At 42.0% G+C, this 20,040-nt stretch overlaps 2 protein-coding genes across 3 annotated transcripts in view; both read right to left on the reverse strand.

Annotated features, from left to right (window-relative positions):
- The window catches only part of fnbp1l (formin binding protein 1-like), an 88,992-nt gene extending 85,712 nt beyond the window's left edge, over window positions 1–3,280 (reverse strand). For both annotated transcript variants that reach the window (XM_062999033.1, XM_062999032.1), the window contains exon 1: window positions 3,124–3,280. In XM_062999033.1, the coding sequence (XP_062855103.1) occupies window positions 3,124–3,147 (24 nt within the window). In that variant the 5' untranslated portion in view covers window positions 3,148–3,280. The remainder of the gene's footprint in view (window positions 1–3,123) is intronic.
- An 8,316-nt stretch (window positions 3,281–11,596) lies between these two features.
- abl2 (c-abl oncogene 2, non-receptor tyrosine kinase) overlaps window positions 11,597–20,040 on the reverse strand; it is a 47,627-nt gene continuing 39,183 nt past the window's right edge. Inside the window, exons 6-11 of the mRNA XM_062999035.1 lie at window positions 19,148–19,325; window positions 18,255–18,439; window positions 17,955–18,107; window positions 17,091–17,180; window positions 16,442–16,648; window positions 11,597–13,263 (exon numbers count right to left, since the gene is read on the reverse strand). Of these exons, the coding sequence (XP_062855105.1) occupies window positions 11,597–13,263; window positions 16,442–16,648; window positions 17,091–17,180; window positions 17,955–18,107; window positions 18,255–18,439; window positions 19,148–19,325 (2,480 nt within the window). The remainder of the gene's footprint in view (window positions 13,264–16,441; window positions 16,649–17,090; window positions 17,181–17,954; window positions 18,108–18,254; window positions 18,440–19,147; window positions 19,326–20,040) is intronic.

Genomic DNA, 20,040 nt, shown 5'->3' on the forward strand with positions numbered 1-20,040 from the left:
ACTGATCAGAATAAATTCATTACGATCACCTCCTGACAAGAGATGCTTCTGACAGCAAACACATACAGGGGTTGGACAATGAAACTGAAACACCTGTCATTTTAGTGTGGGAGGTTTCATGGCTAAATTGGACCAGTCTGGTGGCCAATCTTCATTAATTGCACATTGCACCAGTAAGAGCAGAGTGTGAAGGTTCAATTAGCAGGGTAAGAGCACAGTTTTGCTCAAAATATTGCAATGCACACAACATTATGGGTGACATACCAGAGTTCAAAAGAGGACAAATTGTTGGTGCACGTCTTGCTGGCGCATCTGTGACCAAGACAGCAAGTCTTTGTGATGTATCAAGAGCCACGGTATCCAGGGTAATGTCAGCATACCACCAAGAAGGACAAACCACATCCAACAGGATTAACTGTGGACGCAAGAGGAAGCTGTCTGAAAGGGATGTTCGGGTGCTAACCCGGATTGTATCCAAAAAACATAAAACCACGGCTGCCCAAATCACGGCAGAATTAAATGTGCACCTCAACTCTCCTGTTTCCACCAGATCTGTCCGTCGGGAGCTCCACAGGGTCAATATACACGGCCGGGCTGCTATAGCCAAACCTTTGGTCACTCGTGCCAATGCCAAACGTCGGTTTCAATGGTGCAAGGAGCGCAAATCTTGGGCTGTGGACAATGTGAAACATGTATTGTTCTCTGATGAGTCCACCTTTACTGTTTTCCCCACATCCGGGAGAGTTACGGTGTGGAGAAGCCCCAAAGAAGCGTACCACCCAGACTGTTGCATGCCCAGAGTGAAGCATGGGGGTGGATCAGTGATGGTTTGGGCTGCCATATCATGGCATTCCCTTGGCCCAATACTTGTGCTAGATGGGCGCGTCACTGCCAAGGACTACCGAACAATTCTGGAGGACCATGTGCATCCAATGGTTCAAACATTGTATCCTGAAGGCGGTGCCGTGTATCAGGATGACAATGCACCAATACAGACAGCAAGACTGGTGAAAGATTGGTTTGATGAACATGAAAGTGAAGTTGAACATCTCCCATGGCCTGCACAGTCACCAGATCTAAATATTATTGAGCCACTTTGGGGTGTTTTGGAGAAGCGAGTCAGGAAACGTTTTCCTCCACCAGCATCACGTAGTGACCTGGCCACTATCCTGCAAGAAGAATGGCTTAAAATCCCTCTGACCACTGTGCAGGACTTGTATATGTCATTTCCAAGACGAATTGACGCTGTATTGGCCGCAAAAGGAGGCCCTACACCATACTAATAAATTATTGTGGTCTAAAACCAGGTGTTTCAGTTTCATTGTCCAACCCCTGTACATTGCAGCATGACACCAGAGACATTTAGACTGATCAATTTTATATTATAATTGTAAGCCAATGTCTGTCTCTGACCAGAACAAAGGTAGCTCAGGGCTATCAGTCGAATCAATCAAGCTTCTCCCAGCTCTGAGAAGCTAAGAAGCCACTGTTGGGCCCTTGAGCAAAGCTCTTAAACATCACAGCTCTAGGGGTGTACCATGCAATGGCTGATTCTGCACTCTGACCTCAGCATCAAACAAGCTGGATATGCAGAAAAAACATATTGTACTGTACGAGTGTATATGTATATATGCCAACTAAAGGCATTCTTCATTCTTCTTATAGACAAGTTAGTCAATTGGCCCTGGTATTATAGACTAAGATAAATTTAGTTCTATATTTAGGTGAAAACTCTGCATCACTCATATAGTATCCATAGCAACCATAGCAAATTATTTAATGATACATATTCCCATCCAGATTATATCGTGTGGGTTTGGCAGACACCACATGTATTCACAGTGTATCATATCAGTGAAGTGGATCTGAATCCTCTATATAGCAGGCCAGACACCAATACTTTGTATCAGATCTGGATATCCGTACCCATGTACATGTGATTGATCTTTACGGTCAATGAAAAATATATGTATATATGTATATATATATATATATATATATATATATATATATATATATATATATATATATATATATACACATATGGATAATGTGTTGTAATTGTAAACATTACATGCATTTATAAAATACTGTACATATATTGGTACTGACCAGCAGCCAGGCCTGCATAGTTCTATACTGATACTTGGCATTGGTTCAGGACGTAACTAAATACGTAACTAAATACATATAATAGTAATAATAATAATAATAAAAAAAACTACCACATTTTATTGTTCATACTGCAACACCAATAGTTTGTACACAGTGTACAGTGACAGAGGTTTTGGAAGCAGCAGCCAACACCCCTTCAACCGGGACCCTTATCGACTCACTTTATTGTCCTTATTTTATACTAAAGTAAATGCTAAACATAGCTTTAAGATTTGTCTGTCTTTTGACAATGCAATAAAGCGTTTAAAAGAAAAAGTGTACTTATAATCTACATGTTTGTATCATGGATCCGGTCTAAACCTGAAAGAGCTTCATGAGCTGTGACCTGAATGAAGGAGCAATGCTCGGACAAAACACATAAGCCTAATACACCAAACACCAAAAGAAACAGATTTAAGACTACCAAACTTTAACTACTTTAAATTTAAGACATACATGTCGTATGTGCAACGTTAAACATGTAAAACAAGGGGAAGAATCGCTGACTCCGTGTCCGCATTGTTTCAGCAACTGACAACTAGCTAATGAGAGCAGAGAGACTTGGACGCTTTGTTTTATGATATCCAAACAGTGCAGCGTTCAAGTTACGATAACTAAGGTAAACGTTAACATGTTTTCGCATTGAACCCGAAACTAAATGTAAAACTGATTAGAAAGAAATCTGTCCATACAGCAATGGCAACGTGTTCATATAAAAATGATCAACGCATGCTAAATAAGTGAAAATACGTTAACCTAATTAAACAAATACATCCAGTGTTAACCTGTTTGTCTGGTTTAAACGCACTTTAGGTAACGCGTGTTAACCTTCTTTCTAGTGTGTCGTCTGTGTGAAACGCTGTATGTTAATACTAAGCAAGGCAGTGAATGTAGCACAACCCGCAGCAACCCTCTGAAGTCATACCTAAAAAACATGAAACAAAAGACCGGGACGGTTGAACTACTCACCCACAGGTCAGTTCCCCAGCCCATCTCTGTATACACTACAGTAAATCTCCTGCTAAATGGGTAGATTTCTTTCCCCGGTACAAACTCAGTGACTGTCCGGCGTCGTGGAACCGAGAACGCGTGAAGCCAGAAACCAGAGAGCTTTCCCGTTTCCTATACACAGGAACAGCGGCGGTGAACACTCGGTAACCACACTGGGGAAGGAGGGTATGTGGGGGGGGGTGCTTTACAGATGTATAGTAGATGGCACAACGTCTCCCCCATCTGTTCACATCAAAGAACAACAAATCCCTGTTCGGTTGACGTCATTGGTACACAAAACCAAGACGTAATGCTCACATTTACAATGTACTGTACAATGAACACATTTAATAATAAAGGTTGGACTGTGTTGGGCAGTATTTCCCAAAAATCTAAAAGCTCTAAGAACTGATCAGTCCTACCAGAACAATAAATTCCCTATTCATGAGTAGCCATATTAGCCATATTAAACAATCGTTTCAATCTAACCAGTACCTGACCAAGTTAGTGGACCAATATAAACAGCCAGACCAAGATGGTCGACCTAACTAATCAGTTTCACAACTGGCTGACCAACATAAACAGCTTATGTGAGATTTTTAACTGAATTAACTAAAGTTTAATCTGGTTGACCAACATAATTAGTTTTTTGTTTGTTTGTTTTTTCCTCCCAATTTTCCTCCCAATGTAGTCATGTCCAATTACCCGACTGCATTACGCTTCCTCTTTACTGATGCTGATCACCACTTCTGACTGAGGAGAGCGAGACACACACCCCCATCCGACGTGTGCAGTAGCCGACTGCATCTTTTCACCTGCACAAGGCGAGTTCATATGCGGATCAGCTTTGTGTACGGAGCCACACCCTGATCAATGCATTATTCCTCGACTCTGTGCAGGCGCAATCAACCAGCCAGCAGAGATCGTAACTGCATGTTATGAGGTTATGAGGTCCCTATCCCAGCATTTCCCAACCTTATTTGCACAACGGACCAGTTTCATATAAGATATAATTTTCACAGACCCGCAGGGGCGGGAAGATTTAATAACATGGCGCAGCGGTAAAGTACGCTAGTGCACCAGAGTTGGGGTTCTGAATGCATCGCATCGAATCTCGACTCTACCTCTCCGACTGGGTTGGGCGGCAGCATGAACAACGACTGACTGTTGTTCAGGGTTAGAGGGCAGAGAGTCGGATCATAGGTCCTCATAACTGGTACAACTGCGGCCCCTGCTGGCTGACTGATGGCGCCTGCACAGGGCTGAGGAATAATGCTGATAGGGGTGTGACCCTCTGTACACAGCGTCCATTAGTGTATGAACTCGACTAGTGCAGGTGAAAAATGCAGTCTGTACTGATTGCGTACCGGAGGAGGCACATGTCAGTTGAGAGGCGTCCTCAGTCAGTGGTGAAGGGTCGAACCAGTATAGAGGACTTCAGGGTAATTGGACACAACTAGAATAGGGGAGAAAAAATATATATTGCTTACAAACTGTGTAAAATGAGCTTTTTCTCTGCAACGAGACGCTGCTCCTTCCTAGGGGTGACAATAAGACAATAACACCCGAAATAGAAGCAGTGAAAACTGCTTTTCTAGCGATCTCTAATTATTCATACTTTCTGTGTGGCCCGGTAATAAATAGCCCGGTACCGGTCCGTGGCCCGGTGGTTGGGGACCACTGCCCTATCCAATTTCCTACCCTGTATGAACAACAGCCAACTGTTGTTCATGTAGGCACCCAGGCTGCTGGATGGCAGAGCTGAGTTTCGAACCGACTAGTTCAAAATGTCAGCTCTAGTGTGCTAACATGTTTTACCGCTGCACAACCTAAGCAGCTAAATATAACTAGTTTGACCAAGCTTTTAAATCTGCATGGCCACCCTGACTAAAATGGACCTGCATAATCACTTCAGCCCAGCTAATGGCCTTGAGTGCCATGGTACAGCCACATTTACATGTGTGGCATTTATCAGACACTTCTATCTAAGGAGACTTACCATTATGACTGAATACAATTTGAGCAATTGAGGTTTAAAAGCCTTGCTCAAGGGCAACTCCTTCCAGACATGGATTTCAGGGCATCAGTGAGCTCCGGGACAGTCTGTGGCAGTACTCAGAGGCATTGGATGCCCTGATACACATACACACTTTCGCCACATGAGGCCAGACTTTGTCCTGCACCAGGAGAAACCCAGGTACCACTGCACCATCATAAGATCTGACAGTGGCTCTGAGGATTTCATCCTAGTTCCTAACAGCAGTCAGGGTACCATTAGGTAGCATGTGGAGGTTTGTGTCACTCTCAAAGGAAAAGCCTTCCTAGACCTCCAATGACCTACCATCAAACCGGTCATGCTGGATGATGTTGCAAGCAGCATAATGTTCACCACAGCGTCTCGAATTTTTTCATGCCTGTCACATGCTCAGAGTGAACCCACGCCAATGGCGGACCTGCTGCATGGTGCTGGGCTGTGAGCACAGGTCCCACTAGGGGGTGTCAAGCCCTCATCGAGTCTATTTCTAGAGTTTGGCAAACCTTCTTGCAACAGCACTTATGAATGTGCCATTCTGGAGAAAATGGACTACTTGAGCAACCTGAATGGGCTGCAGGTACTGCCACATGCTACTAGTATTGACAAAGACCTAGCAATGTGAGAGAAAAATCAGTCAGGAAGGAAAAGAAGGAAAAAGTAACTGTGGCCATCATCTGCAAAACCATTGGATTTGTTGGGGGTTGTCACTTTCATTTGCACCAAACAGGTGAAGCTGATTCACAATTGCTTATGATTTATAACTGGACAGATTGATATCACTGAAGTTTAACTGACTTGGTGTTATGCTGTGATTAATAGTCTTCACCATTGTAGTATGATTAGATAGACTAGTACCTAAAATACAATGTTAAGCATGATACCAAAATCTCTAGCTGAATTTTCCTCACTGTTTCAATTTTAAACTTGTGTTACAGCTCGGCTTTCTGAAAAAATTGTAAGAATCAGCTTTTTATATTATATTTGTGTTATTTTCAGTGTATAAGTGTTAAAAACAACCCCATTTTTTTTACATAAGCCTAAAATATATGCAAGTCCACAATGGAATGCATTAACAGATTTTCCATACATAGAAAAAAAAATACCTTGAAACTCAACGCCACTCCCAGAACCAATTGATACTGAGTTTCAAGGTACCACTGTATTATTTTTTTTTTTTTTATTATATAATTTTTATCCCCCAGTCTAGTCATGTCCAATTACCCTGAATGTGTCCTCTATACTGATTCGACCCTTCACCGCTGACTAAGGACGCCTCTCAACTGACATGCGCCCCCTCCGGTACACACAGTCAGTACAGATAATGCATTTTTCACCTGCATGAGTCGAGTTCTTACACTTGACGGGCCCTGTGTATGGAGGGCCACACCCCCATCAGCATTATTCCTCAGCCCTGTGCAGGCGCCATCAGTCAGCCAGCAGTGGTCGCAGTCGCACCAGTTATGAGGACCTATGATCCGACTAACAACCCTGAACAACAGCCAATCGTTGTTCATACAGCCGCCCAGCCTAGTCGGAAAGGCAGAGCCGAGGTTCGATACGATGTATTCGAAACCCCAACTGGTGAGCTAGCATACTTTACCGCTGCGCCACCTGAGCGGCCCACTGTATTATTTAAAAAATAATATTGAACACATTGAATAAACACTATACTACCTACTATAAGCATCCTGACCAATTTCAGCTAATGTAGATATCCTGTGTTTTCTGGAATTACAGTACCTTTAATCACTACCAGTTTTAAAATAATATACTTTTTCAACCATACAAACATACCATTTTTTATGTTTGATGCAATGCAGTAATTGTGTATAGCTACTCTTTACTGAAGAAGATGAATTAGGTTGAGGCTAAACAAATGAATCAACAGTCTAACAATGTCATTCACCAGGTTTTAAATACAGTACATAAAAAAAAAAACACACTGCAGAAAGAGTATCTTCAATCCTTTTTAATTCTATGTACATTTAGTGTAACACTGAGAAAGCACTTCACAGTAATATGCTATTAAAAGTGAGTTTTAAATTAGAATCACACAAAATATACTTTTTACATAACAGAAAAATACTGTTATTCTGTCGACCTCTGCCCTATTTAATCCCTGTTAAAATTCACATATTCAAAATTAAGAGTGTTCCATTTGTCATTGCACTTGCAGAGGAGGCCTTTGGTATAACATAAAAAAAAAATAGAACATCAAAATCCACAAACTTAAAACCTTCCCATACAGAGGACAATCTTCAGGAAAATGATTTCAAAAATGATTTTAAAAATGATTCATTATATCATACAAATGTATAAATAAAACAAAAAATAAATAAAAGCACAGTGTCAAAAACATAGAGGAAAAACTTGGGGAACTAAGTCTTGAATTGTATGCACTGCCTAAAGGTTTGAACTTGGACAAGCAGACAGTCGGAAATTTAAATTAATTCTCTATTAATAATACCTGGCAAACCTGACAATGTTTATAATGAACAGATGAAATTTAATTAAAGGTCAAATAAATGAAAGGCAAATAAATTATTTGAGTAATGCACAATTGCATTACGCTTCCACTCTACTGATGCTGATCCCCACTTCTGACTGAGGTGAGCGAAACTGTCACACGCCCCCTCCGACACGTGAACAGTAGCCGACTGCATCTTTTCACCTGCACGAGGCGAGTTCATATGTGGATCAGCTTTGTGTAAGGAGAGCCACACCCTGTCCACATTATTCCTCAACTATGTGCAGGTGCCATCAACCAGCCAGCAGAGGTCATAATTGCATCAGTTGTGAAGTCCCTCTCCGGCTTCCCGCCCTGTATGAACAACAAGCCAATCGTTGTTCATACAGCCGCCAAGCCCAGCCAGATGGCAGAGCTGAGTTTCGAACCCATACATTCGATATGTCAGCTCTGGTGTGCTAGCATGTTTTACCGCTGCGCCACCTGAGCGGCAAGCCTTTTAGATTCTTAATTAAAAAATGCTCCTGTAAAATGAAAAACTGACATGTACATACTGGATTTTTTAAACCTTTCTATACCAAATGAATGTGACTGTAAAATACTGGTAACAGATTCATTTAAAAATAACATTAAACTTCTAGACGCTATGAGTAGTTATCTTTCTTTTGTTCCCCCCAATAATTCAAGAATAAGTAATTGTAACACAATCCATCCAATGAAAAACCTCATCAGAAAAAAAATCCTCTTAAAAGACCTGCATTTTTTACGGATACAGGACAAACATTGCACATCTTTCTGTTCAAGTCAAACATCTTATAATCCGTGATAAATCAACAAGATTTTAATCTGTATCAGGTGTACTTCTTTATTGCCATCCTCCCCATGTATTTCTGTTTGTTGACTAGGAAATTGTTTAAAAAGGCACAATGTATTTGTGAAAACTGCTTATAGTAGACGAAAGGACCAAGCATCAGACTTTCAAATGGATGGAATCTAAAACTATATGATAATACAAACAAAAGACATAATATTCTTTGCTTTAAGTTGCATCCAGTGTTAAAAGTACATAATTACTGTAATATCATTCATTACATGGCTTTGAATACAATGAAAAATAAAATTACCAGCCTGTTTTAGACCTTCATTTTAAAATCTACACATTGAAGAAGGTAAAGTTACCTGATTCCATAGTTCAAACTACTGTTTTTAATGTAATACGGACAGGCTGAAGCATAGAAATTCATGACATTATTATTATAATTATTTTAAAAAAAAATGCATTTTCTCCCCTTTTAGTGCGTCCAATTGCCCAATTGCATCACGCTTCCTCTCCACCTATGCCAATCCTCGCTCTGCCCGAGGAGATTAAAGCTAACCCACGCCCCCTCCGACACATGGGCAGCAAGCCGTATGCATCTTATCACCCACACATTGACGAGTGTTGTGCCACCCAGCGTTGTGTACGGAGAGACACACCCTAAGAGCACTCTTTCTTCACCTCTGTGTAGGCACCTCTAATCAGCCAGGAGAGGTTGTAATTGCAGCAGTCTGACAGAGAGAGACCCATATCCGGCTTAGTCCTGCCCATCTGAACAACAGGCCAATCGTTGCTCATGTGGCCGCTCAGCCTCAGCCGGCAAGGCAGAGCTGAGATTCAATACAATGTTTTCGAGATCCCAGCTCTGGTTGCAGCGTGTGTTTTTACCGCTGCACCACCTGCATATGACATTATTTTTGACAGATGCATTTGTGTTATAGATCCTCTAAAAGAGAGAAAAAAAAATCGATAATGCTTTTTGTAGATTAGGACAAACTGCACTTATATCGAAACAAATATGCCTGTGCTTTTAATAACAAATAATTTACAATTCAAGTTCAAGGTTTCATCTGAAGACATTCTAAAGTTAAAGAAACTGTACAAATCAATGTGCTATAAAACTGGCAAACTGCTGTGTCACTTATATCAAGCAATATTGCAGTGAAGTTGCTGTCGTTCAGGTTTTGGGTTTGTGGGTCTATAGAAACAGTGTCAAAACTTGTGCCTGCATTTCATGTGGACGAAAAAACCCCGTACAATTAATCCAGTACACTTAAAAGTTGAGTTGTAACTAATGAACGCATTCTGTAGCCTGTATGACACCAAAAGCAACACGGCACATGTAGCAAGCTGGAAGACTTTTCCCTGTCATGACTAACACACGTCAAGTTTAAGAGGCAAAGAGAATATACTCTGTCTGTGCGTTTGTTTTTGTGAAATGAGCGATTATCTCACATAACCAGCTAAATTTGCTGTACCTGGTTAAATAATAGTAAAATAATAGCTAACAACTGTTTTGAGTGTACCAGTTGTTAGTGTGTTTTGATAGTGTGCCTAGACTGCAAGATAGCTTGCTGCTTTGGCACGCTGCAGGAAAACACTTGATGCATAACATTAGCCTAAATTTTGGATACACATGTGGCATAAAAAGTTTAAACATGGGGTTATCCATGATATACCCGTATATTTTACGGAATTAACGTCTTACAACACCTCCAGAATCCCTAGGTTTTAATGTAGTACATGTAATTTCACACTTTACCACCAGATAGCGGCAGACATTTACATGGTATGCTATGCTATCTGCTGGCTAAGAGGAACCGCACTTTTTTAGGCGCTTGCTAGCTCAAACTGAGAACTGTTGTAAATAGTAAGCATAAAGTAAATCACCTTTAATTATGTTTATTTTTTCTAAAATGCCCTTAAAAACAGTAAAAAAAAAAAAGATAAACTTAATGCTTTTCTGAGGTGTATTTTAGGAAACCTTTACTGTGGAATTCCTTGTAGCAAGAGGAAACCCACACATACACCAGGTTCTTGAGGTTTGAACCCATGTCCTCAGGACCTTGGTGCTGTGGCACTTTAAAACCCATTTAAAATAATCTGCCATTATTAGTGTGTATTCTTAGTCGCCACTAAGTTGGTCTGGCTTGTCAGGCATTTTGTGTCTGTGAACAATTAATCAGTGAGTTGAAATTTCTAGAAGGAATCTGACTGTCTTTACATATATCTAGATTTTCCACAAAGCATTTGAAGTTACATTACTGGAGAACACTTGCATATACGGCCTATTGTGGAGAACATGTTGAACGTTGACAGAGATGATACTCCATGCCTCTGGTACTTAATTTTATCAACAAGAGGCTGGTGTGACTGTAGATACACTTGAACAATAGTTTAATGATCAAGGTTGCATCAAACCTAGCTTCTGCCTGGTCAGATTGCAAAACCTGCAGTAACACCAACTCTTTATGGACATGCCAAGCTAACTTAGACTTATGCCATGCTGACTAAACCTTTTTTCGATCATAAAACCGCACCGTGCCTTTAGACAGGACATTCATACATTGCTACAGAACAATTACTTCAACAAATTCTGAAATGTCTATACACTAATGCATGGAATCAGTGAATTAAAGGTGGCACAAATAGCATGATACACGTGTTAAATGCCCAGTACTGTGAATATTAACCAGTGTGCACTGCATCATAGCCAGTTCATGCTTGATCATCATCTATGTTGGTAGGATTGTTGTGCATTCAGATACTATAAGATCCAGTTATTGTAAGAACATATTTGTGTAACAATAATTTGTGTAAAAAAAAATCACAAAATGAATAGACAAACCTGGTGGAAAAGGGATTGTGTGTCATTTGTTTTGGACAACAAGCTTATTTACAAGTTTAAAACTCTGTTCCCAACTGGTGCTGTTGAAGAGAAAGTCCACTGTAAATGGCATAAGTGGAAGAGACCATTTGTAGTGATTTCACTGAGGTACTTTTGAGACAATATTTTCCGTCCCAAAATATTTACAAAACACCTTAAAAAAAACAAAATTGTAAAAAAAAAAAAAAAAAAAAAAAAAAAAAAAAAAAACTATTGGGGTAGTGAGGATTTATGAAACCCCACTAGCTACCTTTGCACCACATCACTGATTTCTTTAATACAAGAGTGCAAGTTGTCCAAAGCAGGGCATGACCCAGCTCCTCCCCCACCCGTAGAAGAAGCTCGCAGCTCCTGAAGACTGAGTTCAAGTTTTCCTACTGCCTCTCGAAAGGCAAACTTGTTACGCATCTGTGGGATGCAGTCTACGTAGCCAGAGCAGTAGTCAAGTAACTGGTGACCAGCGTCCAAGACCTGGCTGCTGGAGGATGGCTCAGTGCTATAGAGTGCAAGGCTTAGGTACTCGGCACACTCTAGCAAAGCCTCCTTACTCACCTTCTCCAGAGGCACACGCTCCACCTGCTGCCGGGTCCTTCTTAAAGTCAGCTTTGTGGAGGCAGACGTTGTGCCACCATTAGCCATCTTGGTCGAAGCTGTTGAAGTAGACGAAGTGGCTGTAGGTATTGTAGGTGCTTGTGGTGGCGGTATGCATGGTCGAGCTCCTCCAGGGCCTCTTCCTACTCTTTTGATCCCGTCTCCGTTGAAGTCCGAGCCTGCACTTGATGACTCCTCGGCTCCGTCTAGGCTATAGGAGTGTTGAAGGGAACGTAGTGTGGGTGGAGGAGGTGGTGCGCACTTAGGCTTTATGAGCCGTGGCCTGTCACCGCCACTGTCAGCTAGCAGTCTAAAGCGGTTGCCCTGAGAGTCTACACCGACTACGTGCGGGTCAGTTTGGCCGGGTTTTAGAGTTGGTGAAATCAGAACCGGGACTTTGTGGTTGTGTGGGCCGACCAACATTTTAGATGGGGAAGACCAGGCCGACCTGTCATCCTGGACCTCTTTACCCCGAACATCGGGCTCAGCTTCTCCACCCACCCCTGGTGCCCTTGCACCTCCTGAGCCCACTGATACCCCACGTGGCAGTAGTTTAGCTTTGGGTCTGTCCCGTATTTGTGCTGTACCCTCGTCCAGCTTTTTTGGTACCACGTCTGGAGGCCGTGAGGCACCATTCTCTGGCTGTGAACTAGTAGAAGCTGTACGCTCCAGTGGTGGTTTGCTTCGATTTCTAGGTAAAGTTAATGCCATGCGCTCCAAATCCGGCAAACCGGCTGACATAGATGATGTGGAATTTGACCGAGGAAAGGGTCTGGCTCCTCCACCTCCTTCATCAGTTACAGAGGGCTTCCCGGTTCGTATGCCCAAAGTCTTTTTAATAAGGCGTGGGGTAAAAAAGCCAGCGAGGCCTGCCCAGCTACTGCTGCTGCCGACTTGAGTAGGGGCAGAGGTGTTCGATGCAGAAAACTTCTGTCCAAATGTAGCTCCACAGCAGCGTGACTGAACATGGTTTCCCTCCCCGTGAGATGGAGAGAAACCTAGGCTATCAGTCTGAGGCAGCGGAGGTGGAGGAGCTCCAAACCCAATTGTGGGTTCATACTTTTTATGAGGATGTGTCTCCATCTCCCGACAGGAGCTGCTCCTCTTGGGGGGCATGGGAAGATTGTGCTGAAGTTGGGAGGCGGAAGCAGATGATGATGATGATTTCTTCTTCATAAAGGAGCTGAAGAAGCCAGTCTTGCGGTCACGGGTGAACGAGGAATCCAGTGGATCATCAAGCAGGCCGGAGGGGGATTTGTCTCTTTGCTTGCGAGGCAGAGCAGGAGAGCTGCTGGAACCACTATCACCTCCCAGCAGAGAGCCTGGAATGCATGAACATATACATCAGATTAGAGAAGAACAATGATACATTTCTGATACACACTCAAATTATAGATAACCTGCTACAAGTAAGAACCTTTAAAAGTAGTTGCCACACTGTAATAAACAAACATTTTTGGGTTCTTTCACCTACTGTAACCATTTTATAATGATCAGGGTCATGGTTAGCTAAAGCCTATACTAAGTGTCTTGGAACAACCTGAAACAAACCATCCAAGGGATCTCATACACAGAGATCTATCACACTTTTACTTACTTAACCTTTTTCAGTTTTCAATGCCCCTGAGCCATAAGATTTGCCAGGAAAGCTTCGGCTCATAATATCTGGATCAACAATGGGTAGATCAGATAAGATTTATTTCTGTGTAGTGACTTGTTCAGCCTTTATCCCATTAGGAGTGGAAGTGGATCTGGAGCCTATTCCAAAAACACCAGGCACGCAACAAGACTACACTCTGAATGGAACGACAAATCAGGACAGGTCATAAACACACCTATTTGTCCTTACACCTAGAAGCAGCCAATCCGATAACTTGTATGCTTTTTTTCTTCTTTTTAGCTATGATGTTAAGCATCAGCTACCTACTGTGCAACCTGCATTGAATCATTACTGAGCAAATATGATGTCACTATATTGTAATTCAGGTTTTCCATCTGAAGCTGTTTGCACTACAATAGTCAGAAAACTAAGCTATAATAATTACAAAGGCTCATCATTTGTGGTCAAACAACATTTAAACCTGTAGGTAGCGACTGTAAGGCTAAGTATTCACTGCCTAAACAATGCAGACCAATAAAGTGCCATAAAAATAACGCAAGCTGTAAAATAGCAATGGCATTTCTGCAAATTGTTCTAATTAATAATCAAGAAACTGAGACCATGTCCTTGCATTCCTGCAGATCCTCAAAAAACCGCAATTGGACTGCAGACAGGTGTGGGTGGTCATATAGGCAGTGTGGGCAGGAGCATGATTTACAACATGTGAAATAGCCACAAAATTTTTACCAAATATATAAATGAAATCAAATGCTCAGTGGTGCAGTGGTAAATTATGTTAGCCCTGGAATCCAGGGTTCGGGGGTGTCTATACACACACATGATTGGCTATGTCTCAGGAAGGTTGTCAAGACCCGGTGTTGAATTGACAACCTTTCCTAGGTATTACTGCCTCGCTTGCAGTGCTTCCCAGTGATCCCAGGAAAGCACTAGAATTCGACCTGCAGTGACCCTGACCCGGATAAAGCGGTGGTACAAACATGAAAGTTAATAATAGTTAAATAAAATCATTCTCCAAGGTCTCCTTAATAACAAACCTTATTACACTTGCAGCCAATCAGAACCCGAGTGCTGATACACGTTCAGTAGTCTTAAAACATGTTTTAGGCTTAAAGAAATGCATAGAATTACTCATTTACGCATTTGTGCAGATGGCAGAACATGCACTTGAGTTCTGTTCATGTTGTGATTGAAGAATGTAATGTTTTTGAGAATAAATCACTACAGGGTAACTACAGAGGAAACATTAAGGCTAACTCAAATAAGATAAATTAAATACTTGTGTGTGGGACAGTAAGAGGACAAAACATCACATTACTGGAAACACGTGTTCTGAATAAAGGCAGTGTGGGAGCAGGCATGGGATGGATGTTTGTGGAGACTGGCTGGTACTGGGTTTAAAAATTAGTATCATGCAGAAAATTACAATTAAATGGGATCCTTTGTATAAAACCCAGCATTAAACTACCTGGGATTTAACAGTGGTGATCCACTTACCACATAGAAGCACTTTGTAGTTCTACAATTACTGACTGTAGTCCATCTGTTTCTCTGCATGCTTTGTTAGTCCTTTTTCATGCTGTTCTTCAATGGTCAGGACTCTCCCAGGACCACCACAGAGCAGGTATTATTTAGGTGCTGGATCATTCTCAGCACTGCAGTGGCACTGATATGGTGGTGGTGTGTTAGTGTGTGTTGTGCTGGTATGAGTGGATCAGACACAGCAATGCTGATGGAGTTTTTAAACACCTCACGGTCACTGCTGGACTGAGAATAGTCCACCAACCAAAAACATCCAACCAACTGTGCCCCATGGGAAGCATCCTGTGAGCACTGATGACCAACTCAAACAGCAGCAATAGATAAGCGATCATCTCTGACATTACATCTACAAGGTGGACCAACTAGGTCAGCCAGGAGTAGGAGTGTCTAATAGAGTAGACATGGTATTTAAAAACTCCAGCAGCGCTTCTGTGTCTGATCCAATCATACCAGCACAACACACACTAACACACCACCACCATGTCATAGTCACTGCAGTGCTGAGAATCATCCACCGCCCAAATAATACCTGCTCTGTGGTGGTCCTGACCATTGAAGAACAGGGTGAAAGCAGGCTAAAAAAGTATGTAGAGAAACAGATGGACTACAGCCAGTAATTGTAGAACTACAAAGTGCTTCTATATAGTAAGTGGAGCTGATCAAATGGAGTGAGTGTAGAAACAAGAAGGTGGTTTTTAAGTTATGGCTGATCGGTGTATACACTTTAGTGTTTTGAAGTCACCTAAAAGAATGAAACAAGGATGAAACAGTGTGACACTAGGCCTAATTAGAAAAATGTGAGCAAGTTATAGACTAAAAAGGGTTAATTTTTTTTAGACCAGACTGTGTGTTAGCAGTGATTCTGACCAACATATAAAACACATGGATTAAATTAAACACAAATAAAAATAGAAACAACTTAAATCATGCCACACAACAGAACATTCCACTGGTTTTAATCAAACACAGGTCAACATGCAGGAACGTTATTGGGTGAGGGATGTTAGGTGCTTGTGCATACATGTATACTTGTGTAAAATAAAAGAGGACAAATGAATCAAATACACTACATAAATAAAAACCTAAATTAATTACAACAGTTTTATAATTTTTTCTAAAGCTGTTCTTTTAAATAAGTTTAAACTACTAATCAATAACATAAAGCATGCTTATAATTAAAAACCCATTTTAAATACTGCAGGACAACATAAGTACTGAAATGCCTGTAACCCCACCCCCCAGAAATGCTACAATCCCCCTATGTTTTTACACGTTACATAAATTGTAACTCGATTAATCTGGGAAGACCACGCCCACTCTCCTGAGTTTGCGCTGGAGACGCGTCAAGCAGAGTCGAGCTGGTATACCTGCAGGACCGTGCGCTCCAGGTTCCTGACGGCTCTCGGGCCCGTCCATGTTCTCCTTATTGTCCGAGTGCTTCTTTTGTGGTCGTGATTTACAGGGCACGAGGGGCTGGTCATGTCCGAAGGTGTGCAGTGCCCCTCCCTTACTGCACGACGCAGTTTTACACAGTTCCTCTGCCACTTCTGCAAAGCAAGACAGGCTTGATGTGATTTAAAGGTAGCATTACATAACATTGAATTTATACAAATCAAGCATGAAACTGTGGTCCTTTAGTTAGACTGATAAATAATAAAAAGAACAGTTCACACAGTGGCTAAATCCATGTTCTGGCATGACAGTAGAAAGATAATATTAGTAGTCTAGGACAGTGATTCCCAACCACCGGGCCGGTCCGTGGGCTATTTATTTTCACTGCTTCTATTTTGGGTGTTATTGTCTTATTGTCACCCCTAGGTGGGAGCAGCGTCTCGTTGCAGTAAAAAAAAGCTCATTTTTACATCGTTTGAATATTATTAAATCCTCCCTTTCCCACCGGTCCGTGAAATTATATCTTATATGAAACCGGTCAGTGGTGCAAAAAAGGTTGGGAAACGCTGGTCTATGAAAGTGTGGATTAATCAGTACCCTCTGAGATGCTGGAGTCATGAAACATTGTCTCAAAGGCCTGATGGGTCTCTGCAAATGAGGGTCTGTCCAGTGGGCTCCACTGCCAACCTGACAAAACATGGACATTAATTTAAGGTAAGTGCTAATAAACCTTTAGGAGTTCAAAGTTAAGAGTAATACAAGCATATTTTACAATCAGACACATACACACACACTGGGTCTGTCCGAAAACCTAGTGAAAACCTAGTGAGCTCTCACTTCGAAAGAAGAAGGCTGTCCGAATATTTAGATACCTTAACATGCTGCCTACTAAGGTGCCTTATTTTGAAGCGATTAACTGACTGAATAACAAGGAAGTGCTCTATGCTCACTAGGGATGTAACGATGCACCACAAGACAGTTAATAACCGATTCAAAAATTCCACGATTCAAATCGATTTGATATGTATAATGAATCGATATTCACTTTAAACAGCAGAGGGCACTGGTGCTATACACCTCGCCTGGTTGACGTCACTGGTGCTATACGCCTGGTTGCCAAATACCTCAGAAATAAAAGGGCATTCATTATTTAGATAAATAAAAGATAAGCACAATTACAGTATTTTATTTAATTTTTTTAAGAGAAATAATAAAAGTAAACTTTGTCATAATTTGTCTTCAATTTCACTTTTAAAAAATCGGGGGAAAAAATCGTATCGTGAACCCAGTATCGTAAATCGCATCGCATCGTGGGTAGAGTGTATCGTTACATCCCTAATGCTCACTAAGTTGTCAGACAGACCCATAGACCCAAAATTTTACAGTCAAGGGCTTAAGTGCGAGTCAAAATCCTAAACAGATTGTAATTGAGATTGAAATAGCAGTTTGGAGTGCACTTACAAGCTCTCATGAGTTCGTAGACTTTAGGAGGACAGCCTTCAGGTTGCTCCATGCGATATCCCTTCTCCAGCAGGTCATAGACCTGGGACAGGTCAATACCCGGGTATGGAGACATCCCATAGGTGGCAATTTCCCACAGAAGCACCCCAAATGCTACAGAACACAGACACAAAATACACAAAATAAACATCAAGTTCACTCCATTATTCAAGTCAGAAAATGTTTACAATACAAGAGATTTTTGCAGATCTCTTGTATTTTGAGAGAAAGTGACCAAATGTAGGAGCAGGACTGTCTCACCCCAGACATCCGATTTGATAGAGAAGGTGTTGTACGCCAAGCTTTCTGGAGCGGTCCACTTGATGGGGAACTTGGCTCCAGCGTGAGCGGTGTATGTGTCTCCGGTCATAAGTCGACTCAAGCCGAAATCAGCCACCTTTACCACGTGATTTTCACTGACAAGACAGTTTCGTGCTGCCAGGTCCCTGAGAAAGACAGACGGGAAGAAAATACTAAATATATTTGACCCACTTGAAAAACATTATCACACTACTAATTAGGAAGAGTGAGGGCTAGCAGATGCTTCCTACTTGCCAGCCAATCCCTGTGTTTGAGCACCATAGTTGAGTCAAAAGGCCAAAATCCTGTTAAGAATATGTAGTTAACAGTCTGCACATGGCCCCCATCACCCTGATTTATCCATTACAGATGCTTTCTTAGACTTGCATCCATATCTAATAGTCCACCCCTGTTTTTTTTCTCCCAATCTAGTCATTTCCAATTCCTTATTGTAGTTTGATGGGCCAGGGAGAGCCACAGACCCTGTGATCTCACCCCTTCTGACACGTGCCGTGTCACCGGCTGCTTCTCGTCACCTGCTAGTGGTGGGTTCACACACACACACAGTCATATTGTGTATGAAGAGTCATGCTACGCTCCACGTGATTCCCCCAACCCCCACGCTCTCTTCCCCACTTGTGCTGGTGGCCAGATCAATCCCGGGGATCGCATATCACTATGGCAGTGAGGAGAAACCCCATCTGACCTTGCGTGTTAGATCGTTGCAGCACCCTAGTGCTAAAAACCATACTCTCAAATAACAATGACGTTTCATTTTAGAAACAATTCAATATGGGCCAGGAAAAGTCAAAGGTCCTGTTTGTTGGTTTAAGCATTCTGGTGCACGTCTTTACCTGTGGATGAAGTTCTTTTTCTCCAGATATTCCATGGCGGAGGAAATCTGGGTGGCCATGTAGAGCAGCACGACAGCGTTCACCTCCTCACGATCACACTCGCGCAGGTAATCCAGCAGGTTACCGTGAGGCATGTACTCTGTCACTATGTAGAATGGAGGCTCCAGTGTACACACACCTGCAGAAATCAAACAAGACAGACTTCAGAACTGCTGTGTTAATCGACATAATTTGAAATTCTAATGCTTAATGTTTCTTTAGTGACAAGTTCATCCTGGTCAGGAGTGCACTGGGCTCTGTCTCACTTGGTACTGGGAACCACACACACCTATCCATCCTTTTCCTTACTTTTAGGGGCCGTTTAAAATCAGTTAATCCTCCATCTGCATGTTTTTGAGGAGTGAGCAGAAACAAGTGCCAGAAGTAACCACAGTGACCACAGGTAAGGTTTAAACCCAGGGTTATAGGACTGTGACGTGTGCTCAGACTTTGCTGAATATTATACTCACAGGCTGAGGTTAGGCATTACGAAAGCGGCTGCTAACATTCCTAACAGTTGAGATTCTCATATTGCAAAGACTACAGCCAAAAGTATGTGGACAACTGACAATGAGTTTGTTGGAAATCTCTGTTGGAACTGTCACCACACTACTCACAAGATTTTGAAGTGTATTAATGGGAATCTGTCCAAGGAGGGTCATTTTGCCTGCCTCACGCTCCCTTTCACAAGTGCGCAGCCTAAAAACCCTTCTTACTCGCCAATACCTTTGGTGGATTCGTGCGTGAGGGTAGAATTCGCGAGCAGAGAGCCACACCCTGATCTCCGGGCTCCTCCACTTCCTGTACAGGCGCCTTGGGCTACCAACCAGGGTCCTTGCACAGCGCTGAAGACG

The sequence above is a fragment of the Trichomycterus rosablanca genome, chromosome 7, assembly GCF_030014385.1.
Source record: "Trichomycterus rosablanca isolate fTriRos1 chromosome 7, fTriRos1.hap1, whole genome shotgun sequence".
Classification (NCBI taxonomy): domain Eukaryota; kingdom Metazoa; phylum Chordata; class Actinopteri; order Siluriformes; family Trichomycteridae; genus Trichomycterus; species Trichomycterus rosablanca.